This window comes from Phasianus colchicus, chromosome 8 (genome assembly GCF_987193195.1).
Source record: "Phasianus colchicus chromosome 8, bPhaCol1.hap1.1, whole genome shotgun sequence".
Taxonomy (NCBI): domain Eukaryota; kingdom Metazoa; phylum Chordata; class Aves; order Galliformes; family Phasianidae; genus Phasianus; species Phasianus colchicus.
The window spans coordinates 22,236,113-22,254,533 of NC_143443.1; the positions used below are offsets into that span (position 1 = coordinate 22,236,113).

Here is an 18,421-nt window from a genome sequence, read left to right on the forward strand (position 1 = left end):
CTTCAGAACACTGCAGGACTCTGTTTAAAGAGCTTGATAGGAGCACAACAGAATTAATAAAGAAGAGTATCCTTAGATGTAGCTTACTTTTCTTAATTTTTCTTTCTTATATATGCCAATAAATGTCAGGCCAGAAATGAAATGGGATAACTTTGATTTTGCATTTACTATGCAGCTTTACTAAGGATAAAGTAAGCATCAGAAAGAATTCCTATTCCATCTATGTTAGCAATCATACTCATGGGCACTCCTCAGAGCGTGACAGTTGATACTGTTGTGGAAATTTATGACCAACGAAGAAATAAACAAAGTCATTCATAGTTGGAATCAAGGCAAACAGAAGATGACTACTGCTACTTGGTAAGAACAAAAGGATGACTCCAAACTTATCTCAAGTTTTGTTTGGAAGTTATTGTGGCTTTACCAGTAAGCCAAAGAACACTTGAAAGGAAGACAAGACTACGATTCTTCCTTTGAAGTGGGAAATTTTGGTCGCGTTAGGACCCCCCTTTCAAATGCAATGACTTATGTATTGAGAGATTAATTCACGTGTAGGGCTGATACAATTGCATTAAAAAAATTCTTGTAATATTCATTAGAAGCCTGTGGCATTGGTCATTACGAAGAGAGGAACCTTAATACAGCAGCCATACACATGTAATCAAGTAAATTATGACAAAAGATTTCTATTTGAGGCATAGCATTGCATTGCTACAGCTATGCATAACTAATTAGACAATCAGAAGTAGGACTCATTATGCAAAGTTACTCAACCATGTCCTGAAGTAATACCTTTGTGACATTTACTGTACTTCCCAGCACTTATTTGCATGTCAGGAAACAACATTTTAGACTTGTTTTCCACAGGAAAGGTTTCAAAGTCTGAGAATTTCCTTTAAGGCTGGGTAAGAATCAACTGCTCTTCTAGGTGAAAAATAAAAGTCAATTACTAAAACACAGATAGCATCCTTTAGACAGATAAGAAGGAATGCTTCCTTACAGTTCAGGCAGAAGGCCTGCATAACCAGCATCCTACCCATACTATCTTCAATTATTAATACTAACACAGAATTTTAAAAATCTGTTGGTCTCCAGAGAACAGTGCTGCTTGGAATAAAGCCTTTCACAGGGGATACAAGGTTAAAACATGGAAATTGAAGAGAGAATGTGTAAATCTAGGCACTTTAACTGAACTTAAATTGCTAGTCCAATCTCCTGAAAAAATTACTTGTTTACTCACGAAAGAAACAGCTTGAGAAGCCTGATGGCCTTTAGTATAACTTTGTGTCCATGTAACAGTGCAATGAAAAGAGAGAAAAAGATTAAAACTGGTACTCAAGTATTTTTAGGTGTAATCAATTTGTCATACACACAGGAAATCAATGATTTTCTCTTTCTTCTGAATTGAATACAAGAGCAAAGCAAAGCAAAACTTTTTAATACCATCAGTAGCTACCCAATAAACTCAGCATGCTATAATTAACCATAACTTATCTATCAGCTAATTTGTTCACATTATTTATTTTAGATGGATATCTCTTCAGAAATACCCATGAAAAGAAGCTAATTATAATGATAACATATTGACAGGAAAAAAAAAATCAGAAATATCTACTTTTGAAATAGAAGGCATTTTACTAACATGTTAGTAAACCATACCATTTTTCCTTTGTTTTGCTCAAATTAAATGTAAATAAAATTCTTAAAATTGAGAGAAAAACAGCAGTAATACTAAATGAATATACAGTAACACCTTCAGAAACAATCAGGAATCTGCTGTCTTCTAAATAGCTCTACCAGGTACCCCAAAGGGCTGGGTATGTTTTATGATGTTTTCTTCTCTCATTGAGCTTGCCAGGTAGAGAGAGCCTACCAGCTATTTGGATGCACTGGAAGGTTTGCAAAAAGGAGCATTTATGTTCATATGCCCACAGCTCTGGAGTCAGTATGTGCCACCCCAGCTAGTGGAGAAAGTAAAGTGGGGAAAAGAAAAAGGAGATTTCAACATCTACAGTACTCTCAAAGCTTTCTCTTGCTGGAGAAACCTTCAGACAAGAGGCATAGCGCTGTGAAGCTATGTGACAAGTGTACTCCTTGTCCTGGGCTTATTTGAAGTACAACATGAGTCAGTTGCCTATCACTTCATGAAAGGTTTGGGGCTGCTCAAGATAATGCAACTGCAGCTTTCTGAGGAAGTAGTGCTACACCTGCCACATGCCTTTCATTTGCCCTTAAGTAGTCTGTTCACTGCAACATGACATCCAGAGAAAGATTTCATTAGCATAACTCCTGTGATCTGTACACTAGCAGAGGTTCTTAGACAAAAATAACACTACGACAATCAGTCCAATAGTCAGAATTGCATAAAAAGCTTTTTAAACAAAATATTTTGCAGATGATTCATAAGTGTTAACCTACTTATGACAAGTCTTGATTACCTGATTACGTGCCACTGGGAGCAACCAAAAGAAAAAAAATGCAGAAGAAAACAAAAAGTACATTAATTCTGCAATATGAATGTATTTGTTAAATGCACACTACTTTGACAAAATGTTCCACTCTCCTGTGACAATGGAAATGTTACAATTACAGATTTTGTTTTTTTGTTTTTTTTTTTTTAAAGAATACTTAATGTGATTAAGCCATTGCATACTGGGGCTATGATACTGCTTTATTTGCTGAGCTGAAAGAAATTTGAGAACTAAAGGAGGCAATACACAGCAGATTCCTGCACAAGAACTTCAAGAACTGCCTCAATTATTTCTCCAGCATATAATGTATCTCCAACAGTGCTATTTTGTGATGGCCATGAGACACTCAAACAATATACTACAGACAATTAAAATGAGGTTCTTTTAATCTATACAGTGGAAGAAGGAGAGGGACTGGGACCTATTTTCATGAAATACCAGCATGCTAATGGGGTAAAGAAAAACAAAAACAAAGAAAACCAACATTGTGGAAGTCCATAAGGAACACATCCTAAGACATTCCCTACTTTGAATGGGTCAAAATACAAAACTACAAAAATACAAAATATAAAAATAGGTCAACGAACAATAAAATGTAGTTCACTTATTTATTTTAATATTTAAAACTGTTTGCTTCGCCAGTATTGAGAGTGACTTGAAAGGAAGAGTACATCAGACTCTGTACACAAGTCAGAATTGCTCTTACAATCACAGCTGATGCATGGGGTTACAAACTATTGCGTGGGCTGCAAGAAAGCATATAATTATATCATCAGCGTTGATCGGAGAAGTAATTAAAAAAAAAATCCTTTTGGAGTGCTCACTCTAAACCTGCTGTAGTGTAGCATCTCCTCAGCTACACAGCTGAAGCTGTTTGAAGGGCTGGATCAAAATCATACTGACCCCTACAAAGCTAAGCAAAGCTGCATTACTTTCCTCCTGGGGGGAAGTTCACATTTTTGTTCTTAACAATGAACTTAAAACTTTATTTGAGTAGTATGGTTGGATGGGCCCTTACACAGTTGCGAGAAAGAGACAGAATGGAAACAAGAGGTCTAAATTTGGTGCAAGGCAGCTTCTTAGTCTGTTCTCAACAGTAAAAATAAATAAATAAATAAATAAATAAATAAAATATTTTGAAAAATTTCAAGGACTCCATCCTTTTATTTATTTATAGTAGTGTTTATATATAGTAGTGAAACTAAAATATTAGAATTGTGGGTCTAAAAAGCATATAGTATGTAGAACTTTTCTTTTTAATTATCTTTTTAATTCTATCAGGCAAAAATTACTAACACATTTCTGATGAAAATAATTATTTCTCTTGCTTGTTTGAATAAGCAGTTTCCCAAAAACCCTTGAATTTTTATGGTACTGCACAATACTCATGTGTCTGTTCCTCTAATGGTAGAGGGCATAATGGATGTTGCTTTTGTTTTTCATCTTATTGATGTATTTTCCCACAGTTTGTATTTTACATTATTTTCCAAACTGACTAGTAAAAATTTCATTGGGCTTTATTCAAATAATTAAAAGCATTTAGAGGAAAAGTCTAACTTTTAACTAATTTGCATGGAGAATACCTTGAACCCTAATGATCAAATGTGTTTTTCATAGTATTCTGCAATAATTTTGAAGATCATTTTTCTGTCTGAAATACAAGAACTTTTCTGGTGAAGGTGCATCTGTTGCTAATCCATAGCTGCCTGCAGTGCCTGAAGCTGCAAAGTGTTGACCACAGATTTTAAAGTAATCACACAACAATACAGAAATATTGATTTATGTTATTTTGCTTCATTTCTTTCCTAACTACTTGACCGCAAAGGGTCAAATAGAGTCAGTTAGGTGCACTAACAAAATATCAGTACTAAATAATTTCTGCTCATCTCCCCTGGCGTCCCAGTGTGACCTTCAGCTGCTCATACATCTCCAAATGCTCATGACAACATAACACAAAGCAGTCAAATGGCATTCTGTTCATCTGTTCTAACACTTTTTATTTTTCATGTCTTATGAAGTGAATCTCCAATATCTTGCCACAACTTGGTATACATTTGAACTATCAGTTCTGTAACCAACCTAGCAATTGGTTCATCATCAACATACCATATTCAGACTGCTCTTGTTAACCAAATATTCTTCCAAACCATTGCTGCTTGCTTCACTATCAGATGTATTCTTGCCACAAAGTGTTAAGAGTTCAAAGGTCATCTGGATTCTTTCCACAAAAAATAAGCAAAGAATTTCTGATTTCTCTCTGAATTTCTGCAAGTGTTTTGTTCTTTCTTATACAGTTTGCTTGCCTGCAAAACAAACTTGTCAGAATACCACTTATCTGCTTCAGCATCAATTTGAACTGAAATTCATTTCTTTCACTAACCACATCTTAAACTGACCTTATTCTGTTAGTGAAACTGTCTCAGTCCAATTACAAATCCCTTACTAACAACTATTCTAATCACTTCAAGCATTTAAAAAATTATTCATTGGATTTAGTAGAGCCTTCAGATTACAAAAAATAATACTGCATTCCTTTTATTTTTTTTCCTTGATCATTACAATAAAAGGGGATAGTTATTTGAGGTTCTTTTCTGCTATCACACTTTTTTTTGCAGGTGGAAGTTTTGGAGTTTTCCAAATAATTACGTACGCTAAAAAGCAGCTTTCTGAAATGAGTATACAAATTTTATGTATTAATTTTAAAATAAACATTCTTACTGATGCTCCTAACCTTGTTACATCTAAAGGATCAGCTGTAGTTCCATATTCTCTTATCTCAACATTACTATTTCTTTCACTATTTACTTTTGACCATCCCACTTTGCCAGCAGGCTGCTGTGCACACATAAGGAATCACTGTATGCTTAAAAAACCAAAGTAAAACAAAGCCAGATTCTTAAGCTTACTTCCTTTTCATTATTATTATTAAGGACTACATTTAGCAGTCATGTTTGAAAGACTGAAATAGAACACTTTTTAAGATAAGATAATTTTTGTGGGGGATAACAGCTGAGACCTAATAGTATGAATTTCCAACAGCAGATCTATCTATACACCATAATGCAAAATTATACATGAAAAACTTACTGACACCAGCACCTGCTGCCCTACGTTCAGTTAAGAGCATGTTGCTTTCTTTGATTGTAACACTCCTTTTTATGGGTTCTTAACTTTCTGCAAAGTTTAACGTTTTCAGAGAGAGACAGTGTGAACTGTAATGGCCCCAGAACAACCATTACAGCTGTCAGAGATATAAGTACTGTTAAACATTTAGCAAAAGTATTTACAAAATAGGATTAAAGAGACATTAGGATAGTCACTACAGACTATGGGGTGATTGAGCTACTCTCAAAAATCAAAGTCTTTCAATACTATGAAGTTGTCTGGTGATTAATGCTAAAATACATTCTTTTTTTAGTTTAATATTGTAATAACTACCTTTCTGTCTCTCCTGGAAGAGAGGAGAAACAGTAGGGGAAGATATAGCGCTGCTGGGAGCCTCTTCTGTGTGGTTTCTGGGATGTGGATTGTTTTATTGCCCCTTACTGTCATCACATTCATAATCTAATATTCCACCCATAAGAAATTAAGACATCTTCTTGCAAACACAAATCACAATTTCTTCTAGACCCATTCACAGACGATAGAAAATTAGTTCCATATCACATTTATATTTTCATGTATGACTATGACATTTTTACACAGGCATAATGTCAGAAAATTAAACATGAACAAAATCAAATATTATTATCATTGGCAAGGATTGGTAAATGTGAGCAAGCAGCAGAATTGAAAATACCTCCTCAAGATCTCCTATGAGGGAATACTCTTTGCCAAGAAAAATGTCACAGTCCGGAATACAGTTCAAAACTTTAGTTTAATTATTGTAACAAAAACATTTATTTTAGTTTACTCTGCTTTTACATAGGAGGAAAAAAACCACACATTGGATACTTTATCCTTCTACTGCGCCAGTTAATAAAACAGAAGAGCTTAGCATGATATTTGTATTGTAAATCCATGTCCAGAAATATCTGGAACTACCTAATAAAATAACCACTAAAAAAACGTTTGAATAAGCAGCTTTTGGAACAAGACTACACCTCTGTGTTCAAAACTACCTTCAGAAATCTTTAAATTGCTAAGCAGCACAAGCCAAAGCCTATCTTTTAGTGTAATCACAGAAAAGCCAGAAAGCGAACGTTTGCAATATTTGCTGTAAAGAGTATGTATAGGAAGGAAAATAAGAGACTGTAAGAAATGATTTTAAATTACCTCTATTTTCACTCCAAATGTTATAGTTAACATGCAACAACCTCAGGAAGGCATTGTCTTCCTGGTGTTTCTTAGTGTATCATACAACTGTGAATTAATCTAGGACTGACACAAAACAGTGTGTAATTGCATGTAATAATATAAAAGTTCTAGTATGGACAGTCATGAAGATAAGAATAAAATTAAGAAATGCTCAGTAGAGTTTTTACAGTCATAAGTTGATCCAACTTTTCTCATTTTCAACTTTAAGAGGCAATGCATAATCTGTAATTTATATAAATAAAATCACTGAGTTCAAACTACTATGTTTTCTGAAAGCTTCTTTTTGAAAGCACAGTCTCCCATGCCTGCACTCAGTTAATAGTGATCAGTTCCTTGATCAAAGCAGAACCATGTTTTTTTAAGTACTAGTACTGTTACTGGATAAGGATTATGCTGCATAAGAAATGCAGCATTGATGCCCTACTACAGTGTGAAGTGAAACATGCAGCTCAAACAAATGAGCAATAAAAATAATTGTTTAAAGGTTCTGAGTTTTTATTCCAAAAATAGTTTGCCTCATTTTGACAGTGTGTATCACATAGCTTGGTGGAGTCAAATTTTTTCAGTATATAACAGCAAATGCTATGATGTATCTAGAAGATATTTATTCAGAATGCTTGGCCCCAGTGTATACTGCAACATGATTATTGAGTTCATCTATTTAATAGCACACTAAACGATGTAGGTAACAGATCAGTAATTCTTATTAAAACATTGCTATGGTGGACAAGAATTTTGTCATAGTCTGACATAAATTAACCAATATAAAGTAACATTCAGTCAGGCAACTTCTAAACTTAATTTTTTAAGAGGATATCAATTTTGAAAAATCTTAAACGTTTTGAGACATTTACTACAGTATATCAATATACTTTCTGCAAATCACTTATATAATGCAAAATAAAATTTAGTTGAGGTGATTAGCAATATGTCCTTTAATTGTGATACTGGAAATATAAGAGGAACATACTTTAAGTTACTTGGCAGTTATATAATAGTTCATGCAGCTGGCATTACCATACAAATTGGTCTGAAAATCTTTTTCATTAACCACTACAGTCCTACACATCAATATTAAAAAAAAAAAAAAAGCAGTAGTTGGTAGAGTAGGTCAGATACGTGTCTCTTGATCCACTCCAAAAGGGGTCAAATACCCAGTGAGCAGACAAAATTAAAGTCAGTAAGACTGGAAGATCCCAGTGGAGAGGAATTAATTTGACTCCCATTGTAACTTTCATTTGATAGTTCAGAAGCATTTCAGGTCAATCATATTAATAGAGAGTAACTGAGTGAAAAGAAGCTAATGATGATCCAGAGCTAATTAGCATAACTATTTTCATTCCACCTCATATACAGAATCTGACTTTTTTGATCAATGATGGAAATTGGCAGATGACAAAAGGACGTCTGTGACAGTTCAGCAGTTTTTAGTGACAAGCCCAGACTTTATGATAAAAATCAAAAATATAAAAATGTATAGTAACGTAATAAACAAGATTTAAAAGGGAAGACCAAAGCAAACTTTGAACAATATGGCTATTGACAAATAACATTATATTAGTTGGTATTTCTTTTTAGGAAGCCTATCCTACTTCATTTCTCTTCTCATTTTTCACATCAGCAAAGTTTTCTGTAGATCTATGCAGTTCTGTCTCTCAAGGACAGAGAGGCTCAAAGATAATAAGAGTCACTGAATATGAGAAAAATTTTAATAAGAATCAAAAATGAGGTTACCTAGCTAAATGAATACAGTATCTGATATACTGGCATCTACAAAAAATAATCCAAGTCTTTTAAATTATTAATTCTTCACAAATGGGCCACAATTCAATCTTTAAATGGCTGTAGGTCAGTATGCTTTGCAGTTATCGTGATATACTTATTTTTCAACATTTCTTACCGTGTACGAAATTCTGTTCTTATCTATCTCAAACCTGCATTTGCTCAAATCTGGATACTTACACACAAGAAATTCAATTTGCAAACATATCCACTCATAGCCAAAAAAGATCTACATGTGTGTGCTAAGATTCAAGCACACAGTTGATTTACTTCAAACAAAACATCTTTTGATGTAAGTTTTAATGAGGCTTATTTCTAGCCTTATATCTGTTCACCTTGTCAACAAGTCTGAATATTACAAGAGATGCTTATACATTACCGTGTAATTAAACAACAGTCATGAATGATGCTGTCCTCCACAAATATGCCACTCTCTTCATCTGTTTCAACAAGTCGACCAGCATGGTACCAATGCACTTGGGTAGTTTTGTCAACATAGGTTGCAGTACACTGAAAGGGCAAGCGGTCTCCATGAAAAACCACTTGTCTTTGTGAGGGGATCAGCTCGAAAAGAGGAAGCTCCAGAGGTCCAGCTGCAGAGAAAGCCAACAAATGTAAAGAGAAAAAAACTCTCAGAATTATTTTTTCCTCTTATGAATAAAGTGAACTAATTGTATACAATTCTAGCTTTCTAGATTTTATCATCAAAATACTAAGATAAAATATATGCCCACATACTATCCACTTAACTCTGACAATGATGTCAATCCTAGGAATCAGATCTTTTATTAACATGAGACCAGTGATTACAGGATTACTAGATTGTCTACAGAATGTGTTTCACAGAGTAGTTCACAGAACGGTTGAGATTGGAAAGGATATCTTGAGATCCTCCAGTCACTTTCTGCTCAGAGCAAAATGTTTACTGCAGAGCTATAGAGACAAAAATCAGTCTTCTGATTAAAGAAAAAGATACACCTATCAATTCAGGCACAATTAACATTTACAAGACACTTCACTGTCAGAGGATGAAATTGCCACTGAAAAATTCAGCCACTCCAGAGAGCCTAAACTATCTCATTTGCCTAGGATTTGGATACTGATAAGGCTAATAACAGATGGTAAACTTTGCTCTCAAGTTCAACCATTATTTCTTATTTCATTGTCCTTTCTTCCTTCTGCCTCTTCCGCAAGTCATCTTCATACTCTAGATGTTTACTCAAGATTAAATATTTATCTAAATCTCTATTTTACTATTTGATAGTGCAGTACATCACCTTTTTTTTTTTTCTGAACTTACTTTCTCCTGTATTTCTCCCAGAAATACTCTTTCAGAATATTGCATATTCTTATTCTAATCAGAGTCTTATGACAAACAATTGCTATCATCACCAAATTTGTAAAATCAATTAACAAAATAAAGGGCATTTAAAGTTTGGAAGGCATTATATTTCTTCCTTTCACTTTTAATTGCTAGATTTTGAAAGAATCTGTTTCTGTAAAATATTTTCTATGCTCTGTTCAATTAATATGATTTCTTTGAATTGACAGCAGATCATTGAAAAAGAGCATTCTAGGAAAGGTACTGAAACAGACAGCCCACATCTAAAGAGAGAATGAGAGATCATGATTTATAGGATAACAAGGAATAAAGGAAAAGCATATCTTCTCTTTTTCTGATATAGACTCTTTAAGTAGGAAAATTATCCCCTCTGATACTCTGCTATCATCATGTAAAAAATTCTAGCGGCAATAAAAATGCTAAGGATTCACATACTTGATTGTGGAAGATGCTACCACGGAGAACCTGTATGATAATTCCTAAAATATAACCTTTTCACTTCAGCCTACAACACCAAAAGAATTGAATGAGTCTGGGTGACTTTTTAACTGTATTACTGCAATCTCATCTTAGCCACAATACCTGCCTACAGTTCTGCATCTTAGAATCCCCTCTAATTTGATGAGAAAACAGAATTTTTAAGCTATGCCTTCCTCCCCCTTATTTTTCTTCTGCTTTCATTTAAAGATGTCTCATCATTAATATCTACCCAGCCTACAGGGCTGTCAGTTGAAAGGTCACCCTTCCACATTTCCACCAGTAGTGAAAATCTCAACCATCTATTTTTCTGACAAATACTTTAACCTTTTTTTCCATTTCACTGCTTACAATCTTATCTTCAACTTCCTGCTTAAAATCCTCTGTTTCCTGTAACATATATACAGATGTACTTAACCAGAATGCAAGCCATAATCACTGGCTCTAGCACTGCTAAAAATCATAGACAACTGTTTTTTCCTCCTTTACTCAGCACCCCACTCTAACACACTTCTTTATATCATTCAGATATTGCCTTTAGAACAGTTAAATTGTGAGATGTTGCATTTATAAATACAACTTTGGGCTCTCATTACTCTGAGGGCATTTAAATGTTAAATAGCATGTTCATCACCTATTTTGAATAAACAGTGAGAGGGATCATTTCACTTTTTTCATAGAGAAGGAATACTGGCCAGCATAATACGCAGGATTTGTGCATGAGTGAATTTGTGATATTGCTGCCTGGCAGTAGCACACAGAGGATTAAGGACTAACTGCTATCTACTAAAATGTTGTAAGCCTGCTGTAACTATAAAGGGCATGCTTCAGATATCACTCCTTATTTGTGCATATACCTCCTGCTGGTGCCTGCATGGATACATTACTACAATTTCCTTGAAACATACTTAATATTTTTATACGATGTTGGACTTCTAACTAGAAGAAGAGAATTTAAACCAGATTACTACTCCATTCATAACAGTTACAGGCTTGGTGATTTGCTTTAGACATTTTTACTTGAAGCCTGAGACTACCCCTGTCTCCAAAACAATACAATCTTTACTACGAAGTCAAGTATAGAATATAAGCAAAAGTTATTGTCTCCAGTCATAAATTAACAGACTGATCTGTTTATCCTGGTTACATTCAAATATCCCAAAACAAAGAAAATGAAAACAGAGTCCAGAAAATTAAACACACAGTCATAACTACAACAGCAACATACAGAACTCACAGGAATCAAATACTTTTCTTTAATTCATCTCTCATTTTTAACTTGACAGTATTGCATTATGTTAAAGATAAGTTGTTTTCTCAAGCAGTGAGTGATATGCTGTGTTATGAGGCTACAAATTAGTAAGTGCAAACTAACCTATCAGTATATCTTCAGTCAAACTATGTAAGTTGCCTGACAAAGGGATGTCATGTAACACTAACCACAAATTTATCTATGACATTATAGATGGTTATCACTTCTTTTGCCCAGCCCTGGGAGTCAGACCAAACTCAGAAATGGAGTACAGATGAACTATTTTATGCAGATTTTCAAAATTAACAGAAGCAAATTAAACTTTTCTTCAATGACATCAGTGATCTACTCATCTGCTCTTTCCTTACAAATCATACAAGTACCAACAAAGATGCAGAGTGAAGATAACATACTTTGGCTAATCATTAAGATAGAATATCTTTCTGACCGCTTGAATCCTTTTGGAATGTACATACTTTGTTTACACAAATTGACAAATAATGCTGAAAGCACATTTACAAAGTAAAACTTGTACAATTTCTATGGAAGGAAGGTGCATTTGAATATTTCTACAAAACATCTGCATGCCTATTGAAAAATGATTGCCAGAGTTAATCTTCTGTTATTCTAAAGGGGTAATCATCACTTAAGTGACTGGGGCTGATTCTGCAACTATTACTCATGCAAAAGTTCCAGCTGACTTCAGAGACAGCTCACAGAGACGAGGATTAATTGCACAAATATGAGTTTCAGGATTAGGGCCAATACCCTTTATCCTGAATGGCTATAAAACGACTGCATAGTTTCATCTGCATCTGTTGGAAATGCATAGTTATTTTAAATCCATAACTCTACATGTCTTAAAATTCATCATTAAAATAAAAGTATTTACGAATGCTGTAAATAAATTCTCAGACTTCAATGAGGATAAAGAAGTAAAAAAAGGCAGAGATTCTGAAAGTATTTGGAATGATTTTGGCATTGATTTGACAGCACTTTTGAAATATAACAGCTTTGGCAACAGAAATTTTCTTTGATTAGGAGATTAATGCCAACTAAGTATCTGTAAACTCTGAGGCTATTATGTATATGTAAATACAGATATAACTGTCTCGTAAGATTTAAAATAGTTTGCAGTTTTCTATTGTTGTTTTTGTTTTGTTTTGTTTTGGTTTTTGGTTTTTGGTTTTTTTTTGAGGGAAAGGATTAATTTACGGAGCTTTATTTATTTAATTAATTTTTCCAAGATTCTCTTTCCAAGATGATCCACTCTGCTGCCCTCAAGTCTGGAGTCAGCACCATCAGCAAATTAGAGGTGTGAATCTCCTATGGGCATTTAGACCAACGGCTGCTGAAGTGTTTTACAGTCTTCACCTGTCTTGTCTCTCCAGTCAGCACTGAACCGTGATTGCAGCAGAGCACCACAGGAATCACTGATTGCAGCATGAATCTAAAGGTCTAACCCATCATTACAGTAATTACACCTTTTTCTTTCTCTCATTCCTCAGCAGAAAAGGTTTTTGTTGACTGAAGGCCCTATTCTTTATGCTATCACATCTTGCATTTCAGATTAGCTCTAGACTAGACCACTGAAGGCATATGGAAGAGGAATCAGGTTGCACAGACACCACTGAATCTGAATTACCTAAGAATACTTCTCATAGAGACTACAACTGTGCACATTTTTACGCATGCGATGTCCCAACATATATAGAAAGTTGAAAAAGAAAATAGAAATTATTTTAATAACCATTAGCTAAAACAGAAGGATAACAAGCTATACCAAAGTTCTAAGGATATGTTTCAATGTGTATTTCTTTAGTAACTTTATAAAACAAATTTATGATGCACACACTTAGAATACTTCGTGCTTTTTTTCCTCTCAATTCACATTTTGAAATTTTAATAATAGTTTGATTTTCCTTATAATTAGGTCCTTTTCTCTTCACTGTTTGAAAATATGGAAAGTGAAGGAATTACTGCTATCACTGGATGTACGTGGAAGACAAATGGTTCTACAGATACAATGGAGATGTACAGTGCATCTCTAATCTTTGGTTACATTATATGATCACATTTGAATATGTACCTATAATGAATGGAAACCGTTTCCTGTTTTAATGATCAAAATTATGGAAACTCAAAAGCTGGCTCATGCAATAGGACTACATCAAAACTACAGAAAATTTGCTGGTCATTAAGCAGAATCACAGAATCACAGAATCGTAGGGGTTGGAAGGGACCTCCAGAGATCATCGAGTCCAACCCCCCTGCCAAAGCAGGATCCCTACACCAGGTCGCACAGGTAGGCGTCCAGGCGGGTCTTGAATATCTCCAGAGAAGGAGACTCCACAACCTCCCTGGGCAGCCTGTTCCAGTGCTCTGTCACCCTCACCGTAAAGAAGTTCTTGCACACATTGGTGCGGAACTTCCTATGCTCCAGCTTCTGGCCATTTCCCCTTGTCCCGTCTCCGCACACTGCTGAAAAGAGTCTGGCCTCGCCACTTTGCCCCCCACACCTTAGATATTTATAGAATATATATAGATATTTATAGAATGACCAACACAAGATAGTGGAGACATGAGCACAGAAAATGAGACCATGTCCCACCTCCTGGTATGTTGCATTTTCTCCTGTAAATGGAGATGTGATAACATCCTGGTTACCACACTAGAGCATTTATGCTAGTACACAGTTTTCTGCTATACATTTTGTGGGTTCATTAATTGGCTTTGTCCATACTCGTAGCATTCACATGCTAAGAAATAGAAAATTCCACAGTCTATCCAGGCTGCCTCCACATCTATGCAGTATCGCAATTCACATATGCTAGGATATACCTCTCAGTAGGAAATCAGTTTGCTACAGTGCACTGCAAGCATTTGGAACAAGAGAAAAGAAAAAAAAAAACAAAAAGGTTGGCATTTTGTTTCTTGTTAATCACTTGATTTGTTATATTGCCAATGGGCTTTTTATTTGAATTGAGTACGCCTACAGAGTGCAGCACATCCTGCTGACAAAAGTGAGAGTTAGAGCTCTAATATTTGTATACAGTCTCAGTGGGAAAGAAATGTGCATGGAAAGCACAGTGGGGAGAAGCTGGAAGTGAGGACAAAATGAAAGAACAGGTCCAATAAAAAGGACAGATGAAAATGAAGAAAAAAAAATCTGATAAACATTATTTAAAAATTTGAATTGCTGACGAAGCAAATTACATCTGTTAGTATTTATTGAACTGAAAAAAAAAACCCCAAAGCAACAGAATTATTTTAATTGCTCTGAAGACCAGTTCTGCCAAAAAGAAGAAGTGCCAGTATATAAATGCCAATTCCATATTGCAAAATTTGGTGCAGAATGCCACAGAACCACCCCACATGCCAAGGAAGTCAAGAATGAATAAATAACTGAAGCCAAGCTTCAGTTTTAATAAAAGCTTTGCCTGGTTTCAGTTTTAACATAATATGAAGAAAATACAGATGCCAAGATGTATTAAACACAACTAAATGAGATAAGTCTTCTGGGCTTCGGACAAGAAGACTTTGATCCATATTCATGTACCACTCACTGCAGAAAACAAGTAGAGCTCCCATTTGTAACATAGCATCGTATTCCCACCAACTGCATAAAACTGGCTGGGCAAGGCACATTCCACACCATTCTATTGGTCCTTTCCACCTACATAAATACATGTTTTCCAGGCAGGAATCATAGAATGGCTTAGTTTGGAATGGGAACTTAATGATCACTGAGCCCCAAAACTCTTGCCATGGGCAAGGCTGCCAACCACTACATAAAGGAGATGATTTTTTTGCAGCAACTCAGAATTAAATCTTATTTTTAAGTTTAGCTTGCAATGTTAAGTGCTGTACTGAAATACTAAAATATAATTGGAAAAAGAAAAAAAAACACCCAACAGCTACTAACCTAAGAAAAAGACTTCCCACAAGAATACAGTTTTATTTTCAGTTACACATTTTATATTACATTTTATTCCTGTAGAATTCCATTAATTCATCAATGAGCAAAAGAGAGAGAAAGAAAGAGTCTGTGTCTTTTGAGCAGGCATAGCAGTCAGTGGACTGGGGCACTGTAATGAACACAGATGCTGCTGCACGAACCTGAACAGATGCAGCAGTCCCAGGATTTGTCTGAGTTAGCTACAGTAACTCAGGCTGTCACAGTTCACTGTTGCTCATCCTTCAGTCATCTGGGTTAGTTTACCTCATAAATACACCCCATATCAGCAGAACAGAAGATTAAAGCCATGCCAAGAAGTGCTGCACTCATAGGTTTGGATGACAGCCTCACAGAGAAGTACTTGGATTTCAAAACTTCTCAGACTTACTCAATTAAAAGAAGTTATACTTGCATTAAATCTAAGGAAGGTTGACCTGGAAAATGTGTGATTCAAATTCAGTGCATAGCATGACTTAGCAAGCCATGAAGGTTTCAGCCAGCACTCAGCAGGTGGATGACAAGTCCAGCCATGTAACTCATCCATCTCTACATGACTTTACCCCATATTCATAAGCCCTTGTGAAAATAAATTCTCAGTTTGGCACTAGGTCTAGGGACTGATGTGTGTTGTGTCCATTACAAGCATTTCAAATGAGAGATCAGTGGAAAAACACTCTTGCTGATGATAGCAGTGATTTACTTCATAGGTAGAAATACAGAGGTAGCAGATTTCACTTAATAGCATATAATAAAAGTGCCAAATGTAACATTAATTTGTAAAATGACAACAGCTACCTGAAAAATTTCCACAAGGAAATTCAGGATTACTGTCCAATTAATCAACTAATCAAAAATATTATGTGTGTATGCAAAATGAAGCCTATGTCTTGCATTGGCATATCTAGCATAAATTTACAAGAATGACAGTTTTTTCATTATTAACATCTTCCTTGTCAAATACACCTGCTGCCATTTTTCAGTTCCTTGTTTTTAATTCATCCCAGAAGCCTTCTACTTTGCATGCTGGGGAGAAGTTGAAACATTTGAATGTCTGCAACAACCTAAAACTTGACATGTGACAAAAAGTAAAACTTGACTGTGACATAGTGGCAACTATGGTATTGAAAGATTAATCAACACAATTTCTTCCACTGGCAAGAGTCAGAAGCCATTGCTAGAAAGCTAATTTTGATTACTCAAATTGTCCTCATGGCTAGCAAGCTGGCAGCTACATATATTCATTGCACCTTGCAGTTTGTAAAAATGGCTGAGTAGGGGCAGTGATAACGCACTTAGTTCTGCAAAATACATTGATTACCTTTATCTGTCTGGGAATTGCAGTGGTAGCACTCATCTTTTCAAACCTTAAGCACCACTCACCACTTTCTCTCTATTTTCTTATCATTACTTTCACCAAGGAAGCAGCAGAAACGTCCCAAGAACAGCAGTGATTGTCCCTAATTGTACACAGTCCATCAGTCAGCGTGAGTACCCCTCTATCTTTAGAGACTGCAGGACAACAATGATAGATAAAAATCTCACAAGATGCACAACAAGCAACAGTTGTGCTGAAGTCAGAACTTGCCACAGTCATTTGTATGAAGGTTTCCATTTCCAAACTCCTATCAGCACAGATGATAGTGCCAGTAATCGCAGCTCTTTGTGGGCATCTTTATACATTTTAGAAAAGTGACATATATGGAAAGTGCTATAAAAATGTGAAATATCATCAGAACACATTCTTCTTAATTATAACAGAGAATGTAAGGATGGTTGCTTTATATGGAATTTTTCTATTAAAAATATATAAAAGAAATAAGATTAATTATAACAAACTGTAATCAGTGCTGTTAAATGGACAATGTTAACACATTTGAGAGATCTGTATCTTTTTATCTAGAAATTACTACGATAGAATTAAATCCTATATTTTAACCTATATGTTACATTATTAAGATTCAATAACATATATTCTACTCCAAGGCCAGTTGTCTTACCATTAGTTTGTTCAAGAGCAGCTATGTTTTGGAGATGGCCAGTCAAGTCTCTGGGGCTGTGAGTTTAGAAGACTGAAAGAGGTTTATTTCACTAATATTCTCCTCAATAACTTTTAGTTACATTTTCCATTCAGTATTTTGCTTGCTTTTTGGAACAGGCCAGCAAAGAAAATGTAGAAAATCAGATACAACTGCACATCAATAAGCACTGATATAATTTAAGAGTAAGCTAGGGAAAGAAACAAATTATATACATTTCCAACATTTATATCAGCAGGATTTCTGTGGTATTCTACTGAACCATATTTTCATGTGTGAGTAGAGATGCAAAAAAAATCATATAGTAGTAAAATCTCATCCTTTAAATTTGTTAATTACTGTTGTAATGCTTCTTGTATATTTTGTATTTTTTTAAATACTATTCATCTTGTACACCCATTTTTGCAGTGTTCTACATAATCACCAAATTAGGTAATAATGTCTGATATTAAATTTAAGGTACTCTATTTTTTTCCCCCAGTTTGAGAATGATCACATTTAGACGAGAAATCTACAGTTTGGAGCCAAAAGGTTAGAGCTTTATTGGTTTCATGCTATCTAATGGTTACCCATTGAAAACTTTGATACATAAAATGGTTCACCTACCTCAGAACATTAATCTACCACATCAGCCTTTGAAAGATTCAAAATTTATGATCACATTATTTGATTTATAGACAGATTATTACTACCCATATTTTCTTATTAAAGAAAATCCTAACACTGCAAAATAGAATTGTAAGAGGATTTAACTATAATTGTAGCATTATCTTTATCTTGCAAAAC

General features: G+C 34.9%; 1 protein-coding gene across 1 annotated transcript in view; it reads right to left on the bottom strand.

The window, feature by feature from the left end:
- The window catches only part of LOC116231794 (adhesion G protein-coupled receptor A3-like), a 254,504-nt gene that overhangs the window by 122,832 nt on the left and 113,251 nt on the right, over positions 1-18,421 (bottom strand). Inside the window, exon 7 of the mRNA XM_090145294.1 lies at positions 8,950-9,163. Coding sequence (XP_090001420.1) covers positions 8,950-9,163 — 214 coding nt within the window. The remainder of the gene's footprint in view (positions 1-8,949; positions 9,164-18,421) is intronic.